Source organism: Mus caroli, unplaced genomic scaffold (genome assembly GCF_978045245.1).
Source record: "Mus caroli unplaced genomic scaffold, Mus_caroli_1 scaffold_12, whole genome shotgun sequence".
In the NCBI taxonomy this organism is placed as follows: Eukaryota; Metazoa; Chordata; class Mammalia; order Rodentia; family Muridae; genus Mus; species Mus caroli.
The window spans coordinates 17,448,844-17,471,081 of NW_028227267.1; the positions used below are offsets into that span (position 1 = coordinate 17,448,844).

Below are 22,238 nucleotides of genomic sequence, written 5' to 3' on the forward strand. Positions count from 1 at the left end.
AAGTCTTACTACTAAAAAAATATAACAGCTCAGAGCAGACGAGTTTCGACCCCTAGGCTGAAGTGAACGTCAGTCAGCATCCTTCCCAGGATAAAGGTTGGATAGTCTACATGGGATCCTCCAAATACTTGTTCAGGCAAAAATGTTTCTGCAGTACTTTTGTGAAACTCCACCTCAAAAATAACAACACAGCGTAAAAGATTTACAACTTGTTCTAGGAAAATGAGGAGGAAAAAAAAAATCCGGTTATTTCTGGTTCTATCCCATTTAAAATGCCCTGCTAAACACACCAGGCAGCCCCAGCTCCAGCCAGCAATGGCCACTCAGTGCTGCTGCTCTGGGCCCGCTTGCTGTCTCTCCAGCCCACATCTTCCCAGGAAATCACAGCATAGCTCCCCTCCCACTGGGCCTGCAGAAGGTACAGGTGCTTCATATGAAGTAGGGGTAAAAAAACCACAAACACACACACAAGTGAGACAAAATACTTCTCCTACTCTACTCCCTTTTTCAGGAAGTGGAGGTAGAGAATCAAAACCACCTCACACTAACATTAATTCAGAGTAGGATAACCACAGTGCAGAGCTGGAACCACCCCCAGAAATCCACTCCAACACAACTGCCACACACCCCTGGGACTAAAAGCCACCTGGGGAGTGCTCAGAACCCCACTGGACTGAGAAACTCCCCATTCAGTGCCTCACTAATTCTATTTGCTGTTGAACAAGGGCCAGGAAGCTAAGAGGCTCAGCCAGGGTCAGACCCGCACTTAGAAACAGATCCCACATGGGGGCTCCTTCAAGGACAGTTGGCTGGTATTAGAATCTGAAAAGGAAAGGTTGTCTCACAGGACTAGAGCAGCCAGCCCTCCACAGCTAGTACCTGGTGGGTGACCTTGAAGACTTGAGACGCCAATGTCATGCCACCAGCTTCCATCACAGACATAGTGAGATGCATCTGAGAGCTGCTCAAAGAGGCACGGAGCACATGGCAAAGGAGGGTCACCTCTGGGGCATTACACTGTGCGGGAGAGATTCATAGCCACAAGCCAGTAACACTGATACCTGTTCAGAGTGCTCACAAGGAGTTGCAACTAGACCTTCAGCAATCTGTCCATTCCCGGTCCCGATTGTCACTATTATGTGACATGGGTCACCACACTAACCCACGGCCCTTCCCTTGTGCTCACCACTGACTGTCACACAGCACTCTGAAGAAGTGAGTGTTTTATAAAGGCTGTATTAGGGCCAAGCTCTGGGTGAAGGAGAATAGCACCTGAGATAGCATATTGAGACCCGGGAGAGAAGAGTTTCCAAGATGACAGACAAGGCTCACTCACCCATTAGACTGGTCTTCCCAGCAGGCTTGCTGATAGTGTCATTGATAACAGGCCTGCTGGGAAATGTGTGAACTGCTAAAATTGTCCGAGTGTGCCATTATTACAAAAAAGGAACAGGCTTTGCTTTATTGTAAAATTTCCAGAAAAAAAAAAAAAAAAACTCCCAACTACATGTATTATAAAAAGAAGCTTTAAGAAAAAAAAATCCCATTTTATGAATCTTAAAGTTATCTTCAACATTGAGCTCAAAAGTCTCCCCAGTTCTAAACACCCAGTTAGTTCCCCTGCTGAGCATTCAGCTACTAAGAGACTTCCAAATAGAGAAACCTACCTGTGGCAAGACTCAGTTTCCCCAGAATGACACTGACGGAAGGGCAGACCTGGGAGGTCTCAAGGGGGCAGCCCAGGCCCTGTTGGATGACAGTCACTGATGGAAAGAGGGATGAGGAGAAAGAGGAAGGACATTTGCCAGGCTGGTGTGTTCCTGCCACTTTGAGGTTTCCTCCTGTTCTCCTGCATCTTCTTGGCCATCATCATTCCTGGGCCAGGAGCCAGAGGATTCAGGGAGGTGCAGGAAGCAGGGCGAGGTGGTGGGGATGAGGGAGAGCTAACCTAAGCATTAATCTCCTAGAGACCCTGGCTATGGCCGGAGTACAACGCCCCCTAGGGGAAGCAGCATGTCAGTGCTAGACGGCGGCGCGGATGGACGAGTCCACAGACTCCAGGCCGCCTGACATTAGGTACCTGTATTTAGGATTCTACAAGTTCAGATGACCACCAGCATTTCCACCACCAGTAATCTTCTAAAATAACACAGCAAGAAACGTGTAGAGAAGCTAACTGTCCTGCTCAGGGCCCGACCACCATCAGCCCACTCCAGTGATGAGCTGGGCTACTCATTTGATCTAGGTCAGTGCCAGGCATACTGTCTTTCTCTTTACACTATCCCTCCTGCTCATCTTACCTAGGAGAAAATGCTTCTTTAAAACCTGCCTTGTAGCCGGGCAGTGGTGGCACTCACCTTTAATCCCAGCACTTGGGAGGCAGAGGCAGGCGGATTTCTGAGTTTGAGGCCAGCCTGGTCTACAGAGCGAATTCAAGGACAGCCAGGACTACACAGAGAAACCCTGTCTTGGGAAAAAAACAAACAAACAAAAAACCCTGCCTTGTACTGGAACAGGTCACTAATAATGGGGACAAAGCCAAACCAACCTTAGCCTTCTAACCTCAGCTACAGCCACTCTGCCTCAAATGGGTACACAGCCCATCAAGACAATCAGAATCCTTCCAGAAGATTTTTCTGCCAGGTCTGACTGGCTAGAGCTGCCATCCTTCCCTGCCCAGGGTCAGTGAACTTCAAGCCCACGGAGACCCGAGGCTACGGAAAAGCTCACACGACTCAGGAGGCAAGGGCCATCAGGCCAAGGTTTTAGGATGTAGCTCTATGTCATTTAACACAGAGCTTAAACAGGCATGTTTAGGTGACTGGGCATTACCATCATGGAGTTTACTTACGGACACGTCACTGGGTTAATATAATCTTATGGGACCACTGTCAGACAAGTGACCTGTATTATATATCAATAAGTTGTCCTTTTTGCCTAAGATGGTTTGAGCTAGGTTGTCATGGTGCCCTGAACAGAGAGAATTACAACCTGCCCCCCGTTAGAAACCTCTCTGCAACCATGGTCTTCAGGTTCCTCTGCAGCGTAACTCTGAGAGACAAATGTTGGCTTGAGCTGTACTTATGTTTCTTAACCTACTGATCCCCAGGGCAGAGTACACCAAGCAAAAATGGCTGGTGCCCAAAGGCAGCAGAGGAAACAAAAGACCCTGGCAGTCACCAGGGAATAATAAATTCCCAACACCTGGCAGCACAGGGCCACCCGCACCAGAAGAGCCTGGCAGGATTACTCCCTTTTAAATGAAGAGAGAAAGACAGGGGGTCTAGGTGAACATGGGGGCTCACGCCTGTAATCACAGCATTCAAAAGGCTAAGGAAAGAGGACGTCCACAAGTTTGAAGCCAGCTTGGACTACAAAGGGATACCCCGTTTCAAAAAAAAAATGAAAAAAAAAAACGCTTCCAGCCTCACCTTCTATAACGCCTATATATCAAGGAACGTGCAAATCTCTCACTGGATCCCCGAGGCAGTCTTGCCTCACATTCAATGGCAATCCTCTCTGTTCCAGCAGCCTGTATCCTCTACAGTCCCTTCAGTGTTTGCTGTCCTCCCTACAACCCTCTCTGCATTCCAAGCCCTGCTCCCAGGGGGCTGGAGAGATGGCTCAGTGGTTAAGAGTACCTGTTGCTCTTGCAGAGAACCCAGGTTCAATTCCCTTACAGCTCACAACCATCTGTAACTCAAGTTCCAGGGAATCTGATGCCTTCGCTTGACCTCTGCATGCAGGCAAAACACATATACACATAAAATACATCTTTAAAAAAAAAAATCAGGTATGATGGCACACACCTTTGATCTCCACACTTGGAAGGCAGAGGCAGGCAGATCTCTATGTGTTCAAGGACAGCCTGATCTACAGAGTTAGTTCGAGGACAGCCAAGGCTGTTATACAGAGAAGCCCTATAGATGGGTGGGTGGATGGATGGATGGATGGATGGATGGATGGATGGGTGGGTGGGTGGATGGATGGATGGATGGATGGATGGCAGGTTCCCTTTCAGCTCCAACTCAAGTGCCACTTTCTCCTCCAATTTTCCCTCCACTTCTTCAGCAGATGATCCTATGATAGTCTCTTTGTGTTAGTGACAGCATCTCTCTCCCTCTCTGCAGGAAATGAAGAAAAGGCACAGGAGGAGGGAAGGGACAGGAAGAGACAAGACAATTCTAAGCACATGGGTGGTGAGATCCAGCAGGAAGCCAGTTTCGGTCTTCCAAGAGAAGCCTGGCACAAAACCATTTAAGAAGCCCTTGACATTTAGATGGCAATTAGTCAGAGCCACACTAGGTCCAAGCAAAAGTGCTGGAGAAAGTCATACAGTGCACAGTTTGTAAGAAAGCAAAAAGCCTTGTATCTGTTCTTGTATCTGTCACTCAACAGATCCATCATCTCCCCTAAAGGGTCCCACTAATCCAAGGCCTTAAGATACATGGACAGTCGCCTGGCCGCCTCACTCCAGCCCACCAAGCCAATTCCCTGGAGCTGGACATCTCATCCCTCCCTGAAGACATTTCGCCCTACTCCAAGGACTAAGGCAGGAGGCAGGGCATCCTGGGCCCCACTATGTAGACCCTGAGGCCCTGTGCAGAAGGAGAACCCAAGGATCTCTGTGAGAGAAATCAGAAGATGCAATTAAAGCATAAGAAAAACACTGAAGCAATAACCAAATTCAACTCTGACACAGTTAAAGACACAAGAGACCCCATCATCCAGTCAATGGCAGTTTCCACCTCTCTGTCACCAGCTGGGGCAAAGAAATTCACTTCCTTCCCTACAAACCCATGTGTGAGCAAGATAGCAGAGTTCTTTAACACCAATAATCTCTTGAAATGGCAGTGAGAAGGCCTGGTCTCAGCTAACAGGAGGAACTGCCCAAGACAAGAAATAAGAGAGAGGCTCCTGGTGTCTGTCACCTTCCTGTCCTCTGATCTTCCTGGTGCCTGACACTGGCCCTGGGAACTCAATGTAATGAAGATGTTAAGACACCCCTCTGTGACACTGGGGTGGCCACAAGGTGGTGAAGATAAGATACAATATGCTCAACAGCAGCATGTCAGGCCCCGGAGAGGAGCCCCTGCTCCCCCCATAACTCAACCCCATGTTCCTCCAGTCACAGTATTACCAAGACACATGGTCACCCACTGACTCACATCACACGTCACACTAATCACCAAAGCCTCCAGATGTTGTCTTGCCGTATCAAGTGCTACCCCAATTTCTTCTAACCTATTAAATAAAACAAACTTAACCTCCTTAACAAGTATTTTTTTTTTAAGGATTTCATGAGCCTCTTTGAAGCAGTAAAATTCTGAAGTGTGGGGAAATGGATTTTAAAAATCACAGCTCTAGAGATAAATCCCAGCCTTATGGTATCCCATTCCTTAGAGGGCAAGAGACGAGCCTTAAAGATCAGACCAGAGGTCCCACCTTCTCTACAGGGCATGAGGGACATACTTAGCACATGGCCATCTGTCCTCTAGTTTGTCTAGTCTAGAGATTACTCCTAGGGCTGATACTCGCACGTCCCCGTGAGGACTTCTTGGCTGCCCTCTAACTTCTGTGCTTCCTCAGACAGACTTCTAGAAGCAGATCTTTGACAAACTTCTTCCTCCAAAGATATATAGAAGTAGTTAGAATGAAAAGGGTATCTGACGAGGTCCTTTATTCTCTCAGCTGCACTTGGAAAGGTCATTCAAAGAGACTACTGGCTTTGCCCAGGAACTCCATTAAACCATACTCGTAGGGACAGCATGAAGGCCTGGGAGACAGAATACGAAAGTCCAAGGGAAGACAGAAGGGCATCCATGAAGTGCTCTGTTGTGTGGCAGCAGTTTAGCCTCTCTGTATATCAGTTCCCTTCAGCTAGAGAAAACAGGGTTGGAAGGACCCATGGAGATGAGAACTGCTACCAGAGACACCTAATAAAATCACTCCCTTTATAAGTCTAGCTTTTAACAGTCCCATAAACGGGTCTCCTCAACCTCTGGCCCACACGTTGCTAAGGGCAGTTTTATTTTTCCAGCTCGCTTCATTCACTGGTCTTCTACATGTGTCTTTATTGATTTTATTATGTATATTGATTCAACTTAAAACAAGGGCAAGACACACTTGCTGTCTCCAGGCTCTGAATATGTTTTTTTTTTAAAGCAATAGACAATAATTCAAAACCCTTAGCATTCAATCCTTTAAGCATTAAAACCTCTGCAAGCCAGTTTTCTCTCTGGCAAAGCAGGAATACTGGATAGTTCACATGCTGTTAACAGCGATTAAATGTGATAAGGTAGAGTTCCTGCCACAACAGACACCATACATGCCAGCCCTCATCCTTCCTCTGTACTATGCCTTCTTCCTTGTCGAAGAGGCTGGCTTCTCTCTCCACAGCCCAGTCAGGACAAGCCTACCACTAGTCGCAAACTCCAGCAGCACCCCTCCCCCTACACACACTTACAACTCAGTCACTTCCAAGAGCAAGAACACAGGGGTTCCAAAGGGCACCACTCAGAGGTGCTCAGCTCTCCTCCACCAACTCTCCGGGAGGGAACTGAGCCACAGCAACCACTACTAAGATTTTCCCATGGTGCAATGCAACTTCCTCAACTTTTCCGGGCCCACAATTTCCAAAGAAACCGGGGAAGGCGGTGTGCATAATTCACAGCAAATCTGGGCGAGTTAGGAGACTGAGATACAGGGGACGAGAAGGAAACGGGCACGGACACAAAGTGAAAAGGCACGAGTGACCTAAAGAGGGTGGCAGGGATCAGAATTTAGGGGATCTTCCCCTGGCCTATATTCCCTTCCTGCGGATTGCAACCTCGGGCTCCCGAAGGGCTAGCCGACCGTGAGAATCTTAGAAACGGGGCTGACCGACATCCTTCCGAGGTGTCTTCCGACCTCCGCCCCGCCACCAGACCTGGTGGCTTCCGGAGGACTCTGCAGCAGTAGCAACAAGGAGAGGAAAGACAAGGCTTTCAGTGAGGGGGTTATTGTTCCCAGAAAACCGCAGAACAGAGGCAGGAGGTGTGAATGAGGTTCCAGGCATCCGTCCCTCCCCCGGTAGGATAAGAGAGAAGGTGTCACCAGCGCCATACAGGTAGAGCGGTGGCTGCGACCTGAGCCTCGGCCCCCCACCCCCCTTGGTGAGCTGCAGAGAAGGGGTGGCCGGAGGGCAGGAGGGGCCGCGCGAGACTGCCACTCACCCGCGCCCTCTGTAGACTGCGGCGGCCCGACGACGCCGTTCAGGTAGAGAATAGGCAGCAGGTGAGGCTGAGTCTTCTCCAGGGCGGCGCGCAGGTCCTGGAAGTGGTCCTGCTCCTTGGCCAGGAGGAGCTGGAGCAGCAGCTCCGCCTTGGCGCCTCCCGCCTCCTCGTCCAGCTGCCGCCGCTCGCCCGGGCTCAGCGCTCCTGCTGCCTCCAGCAGCCCAAGCACGGCCTCCACCTCGGTCATGGCCTGAGCCAGGCTCTGCTGACACTGGGCGAGCAGCTCCCGGCGCTGCGGCTCCATGGTGGCGGCCCGCGCCGCCCCGCCCCGCCCCGCCGGACGGCGCCGGGGCTCCCCGAGGCCGGCGGGCTGCACGCCGAACTGGGCGGCAGCCTAGCGCGCCGGGAGTCGCGAGGCGGCGGGGCCCATGGGCCGGGGCCTGCGAGCCTCGGGGCCGGGACGATCGGGTAGCTCTCAACGGCCGCCTCCCGGGCTCCGGGGCGCAGCCATGTTGGCTACGGCGGCGGCGGGACTGGAAGAGGAGGAGGAGACGGAGGAGGAGAAGGAGGAGGCGGAGGTGGGGACGGCGGCCGGGGCGCGCCCCGAGGCCTCGCAGCAGCCAGGCATGCCCCCTCCAGCTCCGCCTCCGCGCCCACCGCCCCGCCGCACACTGCGATCGCCGAGGGGGGAAATGTCGCCGGGCGCCCGACGGCTCCGGCCCGGCTCCCCGAAGCTCCCACACCGCCGTCTGCACAGCCGCGGCCCGCCCCTCTGGCCTCTCTCCTCCCCGGCCCGCCTTCGGCCTGGAGGAGGTAGCAGGCAACTGAAGCACTGGGCGAAGGGGAAGGGTCCGGACCCCACTGGCCCTTAGCCCACAAGCTACTGAGAGAAACTGCTCCTATCCTGTTCACATACTGCCCCTAGTCCAGAGTCTTCTAAGAATTCTAAAACAAACTAAGGACACAATGCAAAACCCTCCCCCACTTGGTCATTTCCAATCTAAAGACCTCTCCAGAATTTGTCCCCATTCCAAGATTTTCTTAGAAAATCTCCCAATAAAACCCCCTAACCTGCCTCACAGTTAATAGCATCCTGCACACCTGTATCAGAGCTCCGGAGTCAAAGGCAGTGGATGTTTGCAGGACCTGGGTGTGCATAAGGAGCGTTTCCTGTGGGTTCTTGGAGATTTCTGTCAAGAAAAGTGCTCCTTGGTGTCGCCCCAAGATCATAGCAAATCACAGAGTTACCTTGCTTCCCATAATGACTTCAGCTCAAGACTGTCTACCTTCTCGGACAGAGTTTCTCTCTCTCTCTCTCTCTCTCTCTCTCTCTCTCTCTCTCTCTCTCTCTCTCTCTCTCTCTCTCTCTCTCTCTCTCTGCACAATTGCATACCTGGAACAGAATCTGCATCCCAGGGAAGACTGCAAAGTTCTGTGTTCCAACCGCTGGCTTACTTTCTATGGCCGGCCAAGAACTCTTTCTATGGCACCGTTACCAAAGCAAAGACATCTCAAATGTCCTTCTTTGACAGAAGCCATGTTTGTTTATAGAAACAAACTCTGAATCTTGATTAGACCAAGAAGACCCTCAGAATGATGTTGGAATGATGTCAGAATGATGGTGGAAGAGAACCAATTACATTCCCTCACCTAGTATTTTTCAGGAGAAGGGGGATGAGAAGAGCATCAGACCAGGGGGTCTCAGCTGTAGCTTCATGAGCAAGTTCAGCAGGGTCGGTGCGGCACTGAAATAATCTCAACACTATTGTGAACATGTGTTTTCTGGGCTGAGTTTGATAGTTTTATCTTTTTTTTTTTTTTGGTTTTTCGAGACAGGGTTTTTCTGTGTAGCCCTGGCTGTCCTGGAACTCACTTTGTAGACCAGGCTGGCCTCAAACTCAGAAATCCACCTGCCTCTGCCTCCCAAGTGCTGGGATTAAAGGTGTGCTCCACCATACCCGGCTTTATCATTTTTTAAGGCTTCTATAATCCAACATGGATTCCAATATGCTGGAGCAAAACCATTTGAAGATCCCTCTCTGATCAGATAGCCTGGGCTTCTGTGACCAAGAAGATGACCTAATTATATTCTGTTGCTCTGGCAAATACCATGACCAAAAGCAATTTGGGAAAGAAAGTATGTATTTTAACTTAACCCTTCCAGGTCACTGTCCCATTGCTGAGAGAAGTCAAGATAGGAATTCTCACTTAGAGCCAAGGGAGTACACAGCAGGATCCACTGAGGATGGGGCATGCTGACACCCTTGCCAGGCTCATGCACAGCTAGCTTCCTAATATAGCCCATGACCACTTGCCCAGGGAATGGTACTACCCGAAGTAGGCTGGGCTGTCCTGCCCAGTTCTCTCTGAAGACATGCTCATATCACAGATCTGTCCATAGAGCAATGTTATGAAAAGACAGTGACTCCCCTGAATTCTTTTTTTTTTTTCCAGATGATTCAGGCTGTGTCAGGTTGACAGCTAATTCTATCTAGAACACAAGGATTTAGGGGAATGGAGGCTGGCTGTTATCATGGTGCCATAGTTTTGCAGAGTCCCTCGACCCTTCCTCGATCCCCTGCCCCTAAGATACCTTCTCTCTGGCTGGCCATTATTTCATCTGAGAGCAGCCACAGATCCTAACTCATCCCTGAGGGCCCATCTCAGTTCTTGTTTGGATTAGCAGACATCTGGGTGAAGAAGGGAAGTGGGGGGAGGAATGAAAATTGAACACCAGTCTTTTTATGATTAGAGAACAAACTGTCAGCTCCATGTCCAAAGGGTGCTTAAGACAGAAGAGCCACCGTCTTCCAGTAACTCTGGAAGGACAGTGAAGGGATTTGGAGTTTGTTCCAGGAAGCCTTTTCTAAGAATCAGTGAGGAAGCATTTGAAAAGAGCACTTACTTCTAGGGGCTGGGCAGTGGTGCACACTGCTTTTGTTGAATCCCTTATAAGATGCTCTTGAGGTCTATGTGAAACATAAATTCGAGATGAGAGAGTCTTTAGATGTAATGGTTTAGAGTTGTTTTAACCAATCACGTTGGCATAAACTCCTTTCTGTAGCTTTCCCCTCCCTAGAAACCGTGTCTGGATAGGCATAGTGAAATTAAATGAGGTCATTTGAGTAAACTGATGTGCTTATGAGAAGAGGGAGGCTGCTGGGCTGGCTCGGGGGCAAAGGCAGTTGCTAGATGACCTGAGATGGATTCCCAGAAACTGCATGGTAGAAGGAGAGAACCATCTCTCATAAGCTATTCCCTAACCTCCACATGAACGTGTGCCACATGCACACAGACCCCGCCCCCGTCCCCACCCCCATACAAATACAGATTTGTACAGGAAGGAAGTTTTGTGCTGGGGAGAAGGTACTTGCTGCACAAGTCTTGACAACTTGAGATCAGGTGAGTAATGACAGACCCAATAGCACATGGCTATCATTTCAGACAAGAGGTAAAATGAGAGAATTGCCAGAGGTCAAGGGCAATTGAGCTAACCTGGGGTGTACAGTATAGCAACAAACAATGTGAGAGGTCCTGCCTCCACGAGGTACAAGATAGAGGTTTTCCTCAGACTACCATTTACATTTACTCCATGACACACCTACGCCCTCACATGTGAATACAAACACATAACTTTTTTTTCGTTTTTTGTTTTTTGTTTTGAGACAGGGTTTCTCTGTATAGCCCTGGCTGTCCTGGAACTCACTCTGTAGACCTGGCTGGCTTCCAACTCACAGAGATTCACTTCTACCTCCCAAGTGCTGAGATTAAAGATGTGTGCCATTACTGCTGGGCCAAAACTTATTTTTTTATTCATGTATTTGTTTGCTTGTGTGTTTGTTTATTCATTATTTATTATTGACTTGAGTTGTTGGTTGGTTTTGGTTTTCAAGACAGGGTTTGTTCCTCTATATAGCTCTGTGTGTCCTGGAACTCACTCTGTAGATCAGGTTCGTCTTGAATTCAGAGATCTGAGTGCTGGGAGTAAGGGTGTGTGTCACCACCTCCAGCAAAAACAATTAAAAAAAAGAAAAAAAGGGAAATGTGCCAAGCAGTGGTGGCGCACGCCTTTAATCCCATCACTTAGGAGGCAGAGGCAGGCAGATTTCTGAGTTCGAGGCCAGCCTGGTCTACAGAGTGAGTTCCAGGACAGCCAGGACTGCACAGAGAAACCCAGTCTCAAACAAACAAACAAACAAACAAACAAACAAATAAAAAAGGGGAAATGTGAACTCAGACACCTATGGGGGCAGATAGCACACGAGTGGGGAGCAGAGACTGGAGTGATAGGTGGACCAGCCAGAGGAAAAGCTGTGGGAAGTACCAGAGGCAGGAGCAAGACCTGGGCCACATTCTCCCTATGGCCTTCAGAGGAACCAACTTGGCAAGCCCTTGGATTTGATCTTTCCCCTTAAGAACTGTGAACCAGTAAGCCATTGTTTTAGACCCTAGTTTGTGTCCAGTTGTTAAGGAAGCTCTAGGAAATCTATGCACACCCAATCACAATGAGAAGTATGAAGGAAAAGACGGTGTCTGTATGTTCGAATCCACCCCTATCATCTCACTCTTCAATGGCCTAAATATTTCTTTCTCTCTCTTTTTGGACTTATCTGCCTTTCTTCCCTTTGATTCCTCTTCTTTTTTAAAAATTATGTATTTATTGTATATGAGTACACTGTAGCTGTCAAACAAACCAGAAGAGGGCATCAGATCCCATTACAGATGGTTGTGAGCCACCATGTGGTTGCTGGGAATTGAACTCAGGACCTCTAGAAGAACAGTCCGTGCTCTTAATGACTGAGCCATCTCTCCAACCCCCACCTTCAATTCTTAAAAAAGTGTGGGAGAGTCTCTCCATGAGAGAAACCCCTCCATGTCCTGCACCTTCCACACAGGACCACACACCTTCTCTCTACTTGTGCTCTGTCAGGCCTCCCCCTCTTGCCCACACAGGATTGGGGCTCCATATTCTCAGAGGCCCTTCTTAGTCCTCTCTTTTCCTCAGGAAGGAACAATCTCACCCTGTGCGACAGTGCTCCATGCCTGGCACCTTGCGAACTGTCTTCTGACTACAGTTCCCACAGAAAATCATTCTCTGGGCTGGCATGGTGACTCGGGTATAAAGAGTGTTCACTGCTCTGGCAGACCTGCCTTTGGTTCCTAGCACCCACATCACAAAGCTCACAGCTGCCTGCTAACTCCCGCTCCAGGGGAGTTGACACCCTCTTCTGACCTGTGCAGCCACAGGCACCTGCACTCAGAACAAACAACTCCACCTACCTTCTCCTACAAATCGGAAGCCACCTCAGACATCCTTCCTTCCTACCTCCTCCAGAACCTCTGGTCTTCCTCACATCATCTCTCTGTCCTTCCCTTCACCACCCCACCCCGCTCCAGAGCTGTCTCCAGTCCTTGGCTGTGTCCCCAAGCTGGTTACTTACCTTTCCTGAGCCTCCAGTTCGTGCTCACCTTGGAGCCCCCACTCTTTGGTAGAGTACTTAAGAAAACAATGCTAGGTACTTCTCCAAAGCCCTTGACGAGGCCACAGAAACTTAACACAGCGCTCGTGCAGGCAACTTGTGCTGGTCAGAGTACTTGACTGGAAGGTTAGCTTCACAACTCCCCAGCTGGGTGACCCTCTGTGCCTCCGTTCTCTTGTGTGGGGCAAAACGATGGGACAGCGACAATGGAGTCAGTCTAAGATAGGTGCTCTGACTGGCCTCCCTCTGAGAAGATTGCAGAGTGGCAGGTGGCATGTAGTGGCAGGTTTTGCACAAACGATTTCAGTTTCTTGACAGAAGAGTAACTGGCTCGGGACTGAAAGAAAGATTTCCATTTAGCTCCTATTCAGGTAGCAAGTGTGGGGGAGGGGACCTTCCCCTTGTTGCCTGCTCTATCTCTCTACCACTGTCTGTATAGCTGTATAACAAAACATATACAAGTCACAGGAACTAAGGAAAATGTGTTGTCTTTGGCCTTTGGTACATGTTATGTGTCAATGAATTTTTTTAATTACTCATTGAATAGATGAGGGAATGAAAGAACTAAAAGGTTTAGCATTGAAGGCCTACGTGGTGGTTTGAATAGGAACAGCCCCCATAGATTCATGTGTTTGTATGCTTGGCCATAGGGAGTGGCACTATTAGGAGGTGTTCTTAGTGGAGGAGGTGTGGCCTTGTTGGAGGAAGTGTGTCACTGTGGAGGTGGGCTTTGAGGTCTCATGCTCAAACTATACCCAGTGTGGTTTACAGTTTGTGGACAAAGATGTAGAACTCTCAGCTCCTTCTCCAGTACCATGTCTGCCTGGATGGTGCCATGTTTCCTAACACTATGATAATAGACTAAACATCTGACACTATAAGCCAGCCCCAATTAAATGTTTTCCTTTATAAGAGTTGCTGCCATGGTTGTGGTGTCTCTTCACAGCAATAAAGCCCTGAGTAAGACAGCCCACTTTTTTTTTGTTTGTTTGTTTGTTTTTTGTTTTTCGAGACAGGGTTTCTCTGTGTAGCCCTGGCTGTCCTGGAACTCACTTTGTAGACCAGGCTGGCCTCGAACTAAGAAATCCACCTGCCTCTGCCTCCCAAGTGCTGGGATTAAAGGCATGCGCCACCACACCTGGCAACAGCCCACTTTTGGTGGACAAAGTCTGTCTGTACCTTAGTGGTGAAGTACGTACTTTCTATATAAGAGGGGTCTAGTTTTGGAGTGGTTAAGAGCATTGACTGCTCTTCCGAAGGTCCTGAGTTCAAATCCCAGCAGCCACATGGTGGTTCACAACCATCCGTAACGAGATCTGATGTACTCTTCTGGAAAGTCTGAAGACAGCTACATACATATAATAAATAAATAAATAAATCTTAAAAAAAAAAAAGAGGGTCTAGTTTGATCCCTAGTACTGTAAAGAAACAAGGACAATAAAGATAATTGCTTAATAATTAAAAATGCCACAAGGAATTCAGGGCAGGAAACCACCACAAAAGGAAGCACCAGCAGAGGAGGTTTATAAACTCTCTCTGATGTCCCCTGAAGTGACGGCAGGGTGACAGCAGCCAGCACAGGGCTAGCAGGAGCACTCTTCTTCCTGCCTAGACAGATGGGCAGGGGATTCTACTGAAGGTGCCCCTGTTCAGGAACGCAGGTCTGATCGAAGCAGTAGGCAAGTGGAGCTTTGGGGAGTCTCTTTAGGTTCTCTGCAGGCCCAGACCTGCCTGGCAGTGTTAACCCTTTGATTCAGAGTCCTTACATGTGTTTTAGCTTAAATGGTGCTCTGCCCGAGGGGGCCATTACCAGCCTGTTTGCAAAGACTTTGAATTCTTAGTTACTCTCATTTTAACCTTTTAGTCCCCTCTTGTATTAACATTTGTCAGCTCGTATTGACACTACTGCCAACATAGTTCTCTTTGGCATAAACATATACACACGTGCACATGCGCGCGCGCACACACACACACACACACACACACACCAAAGACATGTCCTAAGCTCCTGGAACCTACAAATACATTTTTTAAATGTGGTTAAACCCTTTCACTGGTATAAATAAAGTTACTGGATTAATTAAAACTGAGGGACCAAAGTTGGGCATGGTTTACATGCCTCTAATCCCAGCACGTGAGAGGCAGAGGCAAGTGGATCTCTGAAAGTACCAGAGGTCAGCCTGGTCTACAAAGAGAATTCCAGAACAGACAAGGCTATTGTTACACAGAGAAACCCTGTCTCGGAAAACAAAAATCAATCAATCAATCAATCAATCAATCAAACAAACAGCCTGGGAGACTACTCCGCACTCTGGAATATCGAGGGGGGACCAATATAATTGCAAAGGCCTTGGAAGGCAAAGAGATTCCTAGGATTGGAAGCATTGGTCTGGCCCTTGCCAGCTGCTCAATGGAGGGATCTGGATACCAGAGATTGATTCTGAAACAGCAGTTCCCTCTAACAGCCAACAAGAAGAAGGAATCTCAGCCCTAACTCTGCAGGGACCTAGCTGGCCTTTGACCTTCCTGCTTTCTGCCTTGAGATAGATCCTGATCAGGGAAACTAGCCAAGCCAACCAGGGCCTGGGATATCTAGTGCTGGGAAATACTGAGTGAATGCATACTGAGTAGGGCTGTGTATGAGAAAACCCTGGTCTGTCAGCAAAGAACACTTAACATCCCCAATGGGTGGTTTTGCTGCTGTGGAATGCTGTCTCTGGCCATGACATGGCAGTCCCCTCTTGAAGTCTCAGCACTTGTGATTATTGTATTTGACCTGTAGAAGCTCCATGGGTTCCAGTGAAGTTCTGTCATGGGGAGGGGCTTAGGGAGTGCCACCTGTCCTTGAGGATAGAGATGTAGTTAACAATTGCTAGAAAGAGGGGCTTCTCAGGCCTTGCCCCTTGCGGATTTATAGACAAGTAAAGATTGCCGTTGGTGAGGAACTCAAAAGGCCCATCCTTCACAAGGGTTTACAGACACCGAACAGTTGGTAGGAGAGATTTCTTTTTCTCAACAGTATAGTGACCCACAAGTTGTCCATAGTCCTGTTAAATAGCCCCAGTAAAACCTGTTGGCACACTAAGTTACACTTGGATGCACTAGTTTGTTTCTGTCTTTGGTGCCCTGTCTGTGGCAAGCATTCATTTTGTTTCTCTCTTCAGAAAATATTCTCATAACTGCTGTATCCTCAGTGTCTAGGAATCGACAGTCCCTCAAAGTAACCCCGGACACAAGACTCTCCCTAGGTCTTGCTTTGGACTCAAGGGCAGCACACAGCATCCTCAATGGATTAATGGGGAAGCTTTCAAATAAAGAACTCTAGACACTGGGCCTTCCTATAGGCTGAGTGAGATGAGGTGCAGGGGCTTCTGACCCGGAACTTATGTTCTGATGGATGTGTTGCAGCTGTCCCTAGAGGACATCCCACAGGAGTGACTGTTCTAGAGGTAAGCAGGCTGTCTGTAAGAGTGTGTGCATGTGGGGTGTGTGTGTGTGTGTGTGTGTGTGTGTGTGTGTGTGTGTGTGTGTGCAAGAGGTCAGGCAAAAGTACAGGCAAAGTCTGTCTCTTTGTGCATGTGGGGATTGGTGCAGAGCTCCGGAGTGTGGTGGCTGTGAGTGGAAAAGCATCCTTCTTAGGGCCCATTCTCCATCCACCCAACCTGGGAAATGCAGTTACATCTAAGAGTGCTCCTTAAAGGAATGAGTCCTATCCCCCGCCCCCTCTGTCTCCCTCCCCGTGCGCGCGCACACACACACACCATCCAGGGCTCCGAGAATGGAATTCTCTGTAAGAAACTGCCATGTTGGGTTGGAGAGATGGCTCGGTGGTTAAGAGCACTGACTGCTTTTCTAAAGGTCCTGAGTTCAATTCCCACAAAACCACATAGTGGCTCACAACCATCTGTAATGGGATCCAATGCCTTCTTCTGGTGTGTCTGAGGACAGCTACAGCGTACTCATATAAATAAATAAATAAATCTTAAAAGAGAGAGAGAGAGAGAAAGTGCCATGTTTCCCAGAACATGAATGTTATATCTGAAATGATGGTGGCCTGTTTGGGGAAAAATTACTTTGACTCTCTGTAACTTTGTGAACCTTGGAGACATTTCCCTGCCTCTTGCTTTGTTCCTAGTTTGAGAATGGCCTGAAGCCAAGTGCTCTTGGTTAAAATCTAGGGCATGCCCATTTCCAGTAAAGAATCCTGTCCAGAGGACACAAGACAAGGCAGAATCCTGGGATCAGAGACTGGAAGTCTTTGACAACCTTGGATTAAACCAGAGGAAGGATTACCCAATGGTTAATGACTCCATAAATAATTATTGATTGAGTGCCTGCTTGTGCCAGGTACTAGGCTAGCCCTGAGGCTACCCACTGCACTTTGCAAAGGTGGAGTGAAGAAGCAGCTTGCTAATCCCAAACCAATTATTATTCCTCGCTCAACTCCCAGTTCTTTCCCCTGGCGTCTCAGTCAGGTTTTACCACCACCCCGCTCCCCACAATCACACAAACCACAGCCAGCAATCCATCCTCAGGTCCCCACCCTTAGTTATCTCTCCTCTTGGCTAAGCACCCAGTAGGAGTGCATTCTACAGACTCCCATTTGAAGTCACACTCTGCAGGGGGAGTTCTTTGTAGTCTCCCTAGGTACTTCTCCCAAAAGGACTGGTGGTTTAATAGTGAGCTGAACCAAGAGAGGTCTTATCAGACTTCTCTGTAAAGAAGTCTAGGGAGACCAAAACAATAGCTTCTAGATTCTTGTCTTCACTAGCTCCCAACTGCCATCAAGACAAAGCAAGGGCTTTCCCCGTTACTGCTTCCGTGCTCCAGCAACTGGCTCACACTACCCGACACCAGTATAGTGTGCCTTCTGGGGGCTGGAGAAGCTGTTCTGTGGTTCAGAGTATTTGCCATTCTCCCAGAGGACCTGGGTTTGGTTCCAAGCACCTACACGACAGCTTACAACCATCTATAACTCTAGTTCCAGGGGATCCGATGAAACTCTAGCTCCATCTTCCGGCCTTCTTGAGCATCATACACACTTGGTGCCCATAAATACATGTAGGCAAAACACTCACATACAGTAAATAGAATGAATACATCTTAAGGACAAAATAATGTGACTTCTGCTGTGTTGCCTGCTTCTTTGTTTCCTGACAAAACTCCTGTCATTCTTAGGTCCAAAAAAACCCCTCCTACTATCTTTGGAGACGTTTGTTTTTGCTCCTTTTTTTTGTGGTTGTAGTTTTCTTTTTTGAGACAGGGTTTCTCTGTGTAGCAGCCCTTCTGTCCTGGAACCAGCACGGTCTTGAATTCATAGAGATCAGCCTGCCTCAGCATCCAGAAGGCTGGGATTAAAGCCAGCACTTCCTTTTGAGGTTCTCATTGTTATAAACTTCAATGGAGGGAACTGTGTCAGCTTCCTTTTTGAACTGACTGTTACTTTTTCATCTTTTTAAACACTGGTGTGTTGGCCTTTGTCCCCAACCCTGGCCTCATGTGTAGCAGGGCTCTGGGCTTTTTGCTGGAAGGGTGAACAAGGGAAGGATAGAGGACCCATGTTAATTGCTCAGATATACAGACAAGAATTCCAATGAGGTCACCCTCATTTCTCTAATGTAGACCAGTGTCTTAGTTAGGGTTTTACTGATGTGAACAGACACCATGACCAAGGCAACTCTTATAAAAACAACATTTAATTGGGGCTGGCTTACAAGTTCAGAGGTTCAATCCATAATCATCAAGGCAGGAGCACGGGAGTGTCCAGGCAGGCATGGATCAGGAGGAGCTGAGAGTTCTACATCTTCCTCTGAAGGCCGCTAGGAGAAGACTCCATTCCCGGCAGCTAGGATGAGGGTATTAAAGCCCATGTCCACAGTCACACACCTATTGCAACAAGGCTATATACCTCTTAATAGTTCACTTCCTAGGCCAAGCATATACAACCATCACAACCAAGGACCCAGCTCTGAAACCCAGTGACCCCAAGAATAGACGTAGCTCTGGCGTGAGCAAGTCAGAACGATGCCCATTCCCTGAACACAGAGATCATAGCAGACCCTATTTTGATCCTTTCTCTGCAGCCCGCAATGCCTCTGCCCAAGGGACAGCACAGGCAGAATGACCTGAAGAGTGATCTGAGGTTTAGCATTCTGCCCCCTTCCCACCCTTTTGGCAATGTGTGCCTCCTATCCTGCAGGAACAGCATTTTCTACTGCAGAGAGTGGCTGAGAAGTCTACAAGAACTCTGTAATACAAGAGCAGCCCCTGCTTTCAAAAGAATGAAGCCCAACTCCTGAGGAACAGGCTAAAACTCAGGAGCTGGCCTGTCCTGTGGGTGTAGACATATGCAAACCAGATGCAAATAGTCATGTGATTCCAGTCAGGCTCTCAGAGGTGATGAAGGGCTGCAGAGCCAGACAGAAGCAGCTTGCTAAAAGAATTGCTGCAACTTAGAAACTCTGGCTGGAGTTAAGCGGAAACTATGTTGCCCAGACTCTTTCTTTCCAACCTCTTTAAATGTGGTTCCATCCACCACATGACAGTAGCAATTGTCCTTGTGCCCTACTGAGGCTCAGGGAAGCCAGTCAGCTGGACCAGGAGGGAGAAGTGGGAAAGTGATAGGCTGACTCTTGGAAGCTGTCAAGGTCACCCCTCTAACCAAGCTTCCTTTGTATAGAAGCAACAGCTGGAAAGCAGCTGCCAATTGCAGGGCAGTTCTAATGGGGTGTTTCCCAGACACACTAGGTGTGGAGCTCTGCAGTAGGGTTTGCTTGTGTGCTGCCATGTGCGGAGCTGTTAAGTCTTCTGAGAGACCACAAAGACAGAGTAATGGCCAGGGTATACGGGTAAAAGAAATGACCCAGGGGCTGGAATCATGGCTCAGTGGTTAAGAGCACTCAGTGCTTTTCAAGAGGACCTGGGTGAGTGAAATGAGGGCATTCTGCATCCAAGGTGTGGCTGAGGAGAAGGATTTTATTGTAGATATGAGGGAGAGTACAGCCAGAGGCATCTGCAGGTCAGAGGAGGGAGAGAAAATAGTACTCTCAACATGGCCAACAGACTGCACCAAGCCCTGAGAGGACAGGATGTGAGGGAGTGAGAGAGGAAGAGAGGAGAGGCAAGAGGAGGCCAAGAGCAGACCAAAAGAACCAAGAGAGCTATAGGAACCAAGACCGCACACAGCCAAACTGGGGCTGCGTTATATGGGGAAGGAGAAGGGGGAAGGACTGAAGGAAGGGAAGTAGCCCACCCCCACCCCACCCCCTGCCCCTGCCCCGGTGGGATTTAGGGGAGTGGGGAGTGAGGGGAGCCACAGGTACCGAGTGAGCCTGGCTTCCAGAGTGCGCTTTGCCATGTTAATCTACACCACAGTTAGACTTTTGTCCCAGGTTTCTTTGCAACCTGACTCTGGGTTCAGTTCCTGGCCCACATCAGGCAGATTGCAGTTGCCTATAACTCTAGTTCCAGGAGATCGGATGCCTCCTGGCCTCCAGACAAATGTGTGGTGCACATAAAGTACTGAAGGCACAAACACACACACATGAATAAAAATAAATACATCTTAAAAAAAAAAAAAAACCCAACAGACTCCCACTCCCTCTGTAGCTCTGTCTGGCCTGAAATGTACTAGACCAGGTTGGCTGTGAGCTCATAGACATTCATCTGCCTCTGCTTCCCAAGTTCTTTCTGGGATTAAAAGTCTGTGCTACCATGATTGCCCAGCCCCCAAACTCTTTAAAATATTTTTAAGGAAATGAGCCATCAGTCAGTCTCAGTCTCTCTCTCTCTCTCTTTGTGTGTGTGTGTGTGTGTGTGTGTGTGTGTGTGTGTGTGTTTCTCTCTCCCTCTTTCTGTCTCTCAGTTTTTTTGAGACAGGGTTTTGCCTGCCACTGTAGGTCCTCTGTGTAGCCCTGGCTGTCCTGGAACTCACTTTGTAGACCAGGCTGGACTCAAACTCAGAGATCCACCTGTGTCTGCCTCCCTCAGTACTGAGATTAAAGGCGTGAGCCACCATGCCTAGCTAAACTCAGCAGCCACTTTCTACACAGTCAGGCCAGGATGCCAAAACACACCTCTATAAAAACTGCTCCTAAATGGCCAAGACTTAATCAACGTGTACCAGATTTTGCCACCACTGACTTTCCAGATTTTTGCTCACACCCTCAGGTCAAGTCCTCTGGAATAATCAGCCTAAACTTACATCATGGAGAATCATATCAGTAAGACTCCAGTGAGCCAGGGCCCCAGGAAGGATAAATGGAAAAAGCCCGATCTGTTACTCTATGTAGGCACATAGGACACTCTGTGTCTACTTAGCCTAGCCCCATCTTTCCCTTGATCAGGAATAGGGTACACCTGAGTCGTTCTTATCTTTACCACTAGCTTGCCAGTCCTTAAAACTTTACCCAAGGCCGGGGATAGGGAGTGATCCCCTCTGCTGGAGCAAGCTGGGAACAAATAGCTGTGTTCAGCTCACCTGAGTTAGACAACTTAAATTTATTCTCATACCTCCTATTAGTTGGCTCACTTGTCTTATCTGTGAACCACAACCATAATTCCAAGCATATATCTCCTAGGAGGAAGATGCCTTGGATTTCTGGGGAGCCACCTGATACTTCCCCACTCCCTGGGCCCCCTTCCTCTTCCTCTGAGCACACCCAGGATTTAGTTCCTTCCCTTCTTATTACTCGAGGAGCCTCTTGTCCAGGCAGGGTCTGTTTCCTTTTGCAGGTCGGCTTCTCCAGAAGTCTCTAAGTAGCCAGATTTACTGCTGGCTTTCCTTTCTGCTGATTGGCCAGAAGAACAAGTTCAGGAGCCTTTTGGGAAACTCTGCAAGTTTCAGCTTAACCCTGTGATGGGAAGCCAGAGAGCTCTGAGCAGAGTAACACAGACATCAGGGACTATGGAAACTTCCCAACCAGAAAAGGCCCACCTTGGCTTGGTCTCTGGGCTTTGTTCTCCCATGTCATCCATTTCCTCTGGTCTCAGGGTCTGGGAGCTGTACCCTACCACCTCTGAGCCTCCTTTATTTAAAAAGACAGCTTCTCCCTCCCTGGAATAATTTCTACTCAACCCTGCCCTCCTCTTCACCATCAGATAAGAGCAAAGGGACCTGAAATCTCAGTGTGTAGCCCAGTGTGAGCCCAGTCCCACCAGCTTTCCATCACTGAGTCTCAATCCTCAGAGCCACCCTCTGACATTATTAACCTGCCTACTGAGCAAATGGGGAAACTGTGTCATGGAGGGGCTCATTAATGTGGCAGAGGAGAAGAGGGATCAAAATTCGGGCCCATGGTAGAGTGCTTGCCTAACATACTCAATGCCTTGGGCTCAGCATTCAGCATTTAAAAAAAAAGAAAAGAAAAGAAAAGAAAAGAAAAGAAAAGAAAAGAAAAGAAAAGAAATCAAACCAAACTGAAACACACACACACTCACACACCTCTACCTGTTGAAGCCATAAAATTTCCAAACCCAAGTCCAGTTCTTTCCTTCTTCACTTTATCTTCCAGGACTGTTTCCAAAGGAATATGCATATTGACTC

The 22,238-nt window shown here is 48.6% G+C and overlaps 1 protein-coding gene across 6 annotated transcripts in view; it reads right to left on the reverse strand.

The window, feature by feature from the left end:
* Nucleotides 1-7,947, reverse strand: part of LOC110309203 (disks large homolog 5) — a 120,925-nt gene extending 112,978 nt beyond the window's left edge. For all 6 annotated transcript variants that reach the window (XM_029469074.2, XM_085828426.1, XM_085828425.1 and 3 more), the window contains exon 1: nt 7,215-7,947. In XM_029469074.2, coding sequence (XP_029324934.1) covers nt 7,215-7,518 — 304 coding nt within the window. In that variant the 5' untranslated portion in view covers nt 7,519-7,947. The remainder of the gene's footprint in view (nt 1-7,214) is intronic.
* Nucleotides 7,948-22,238: the final 14,291 nt, after the last annotated feature.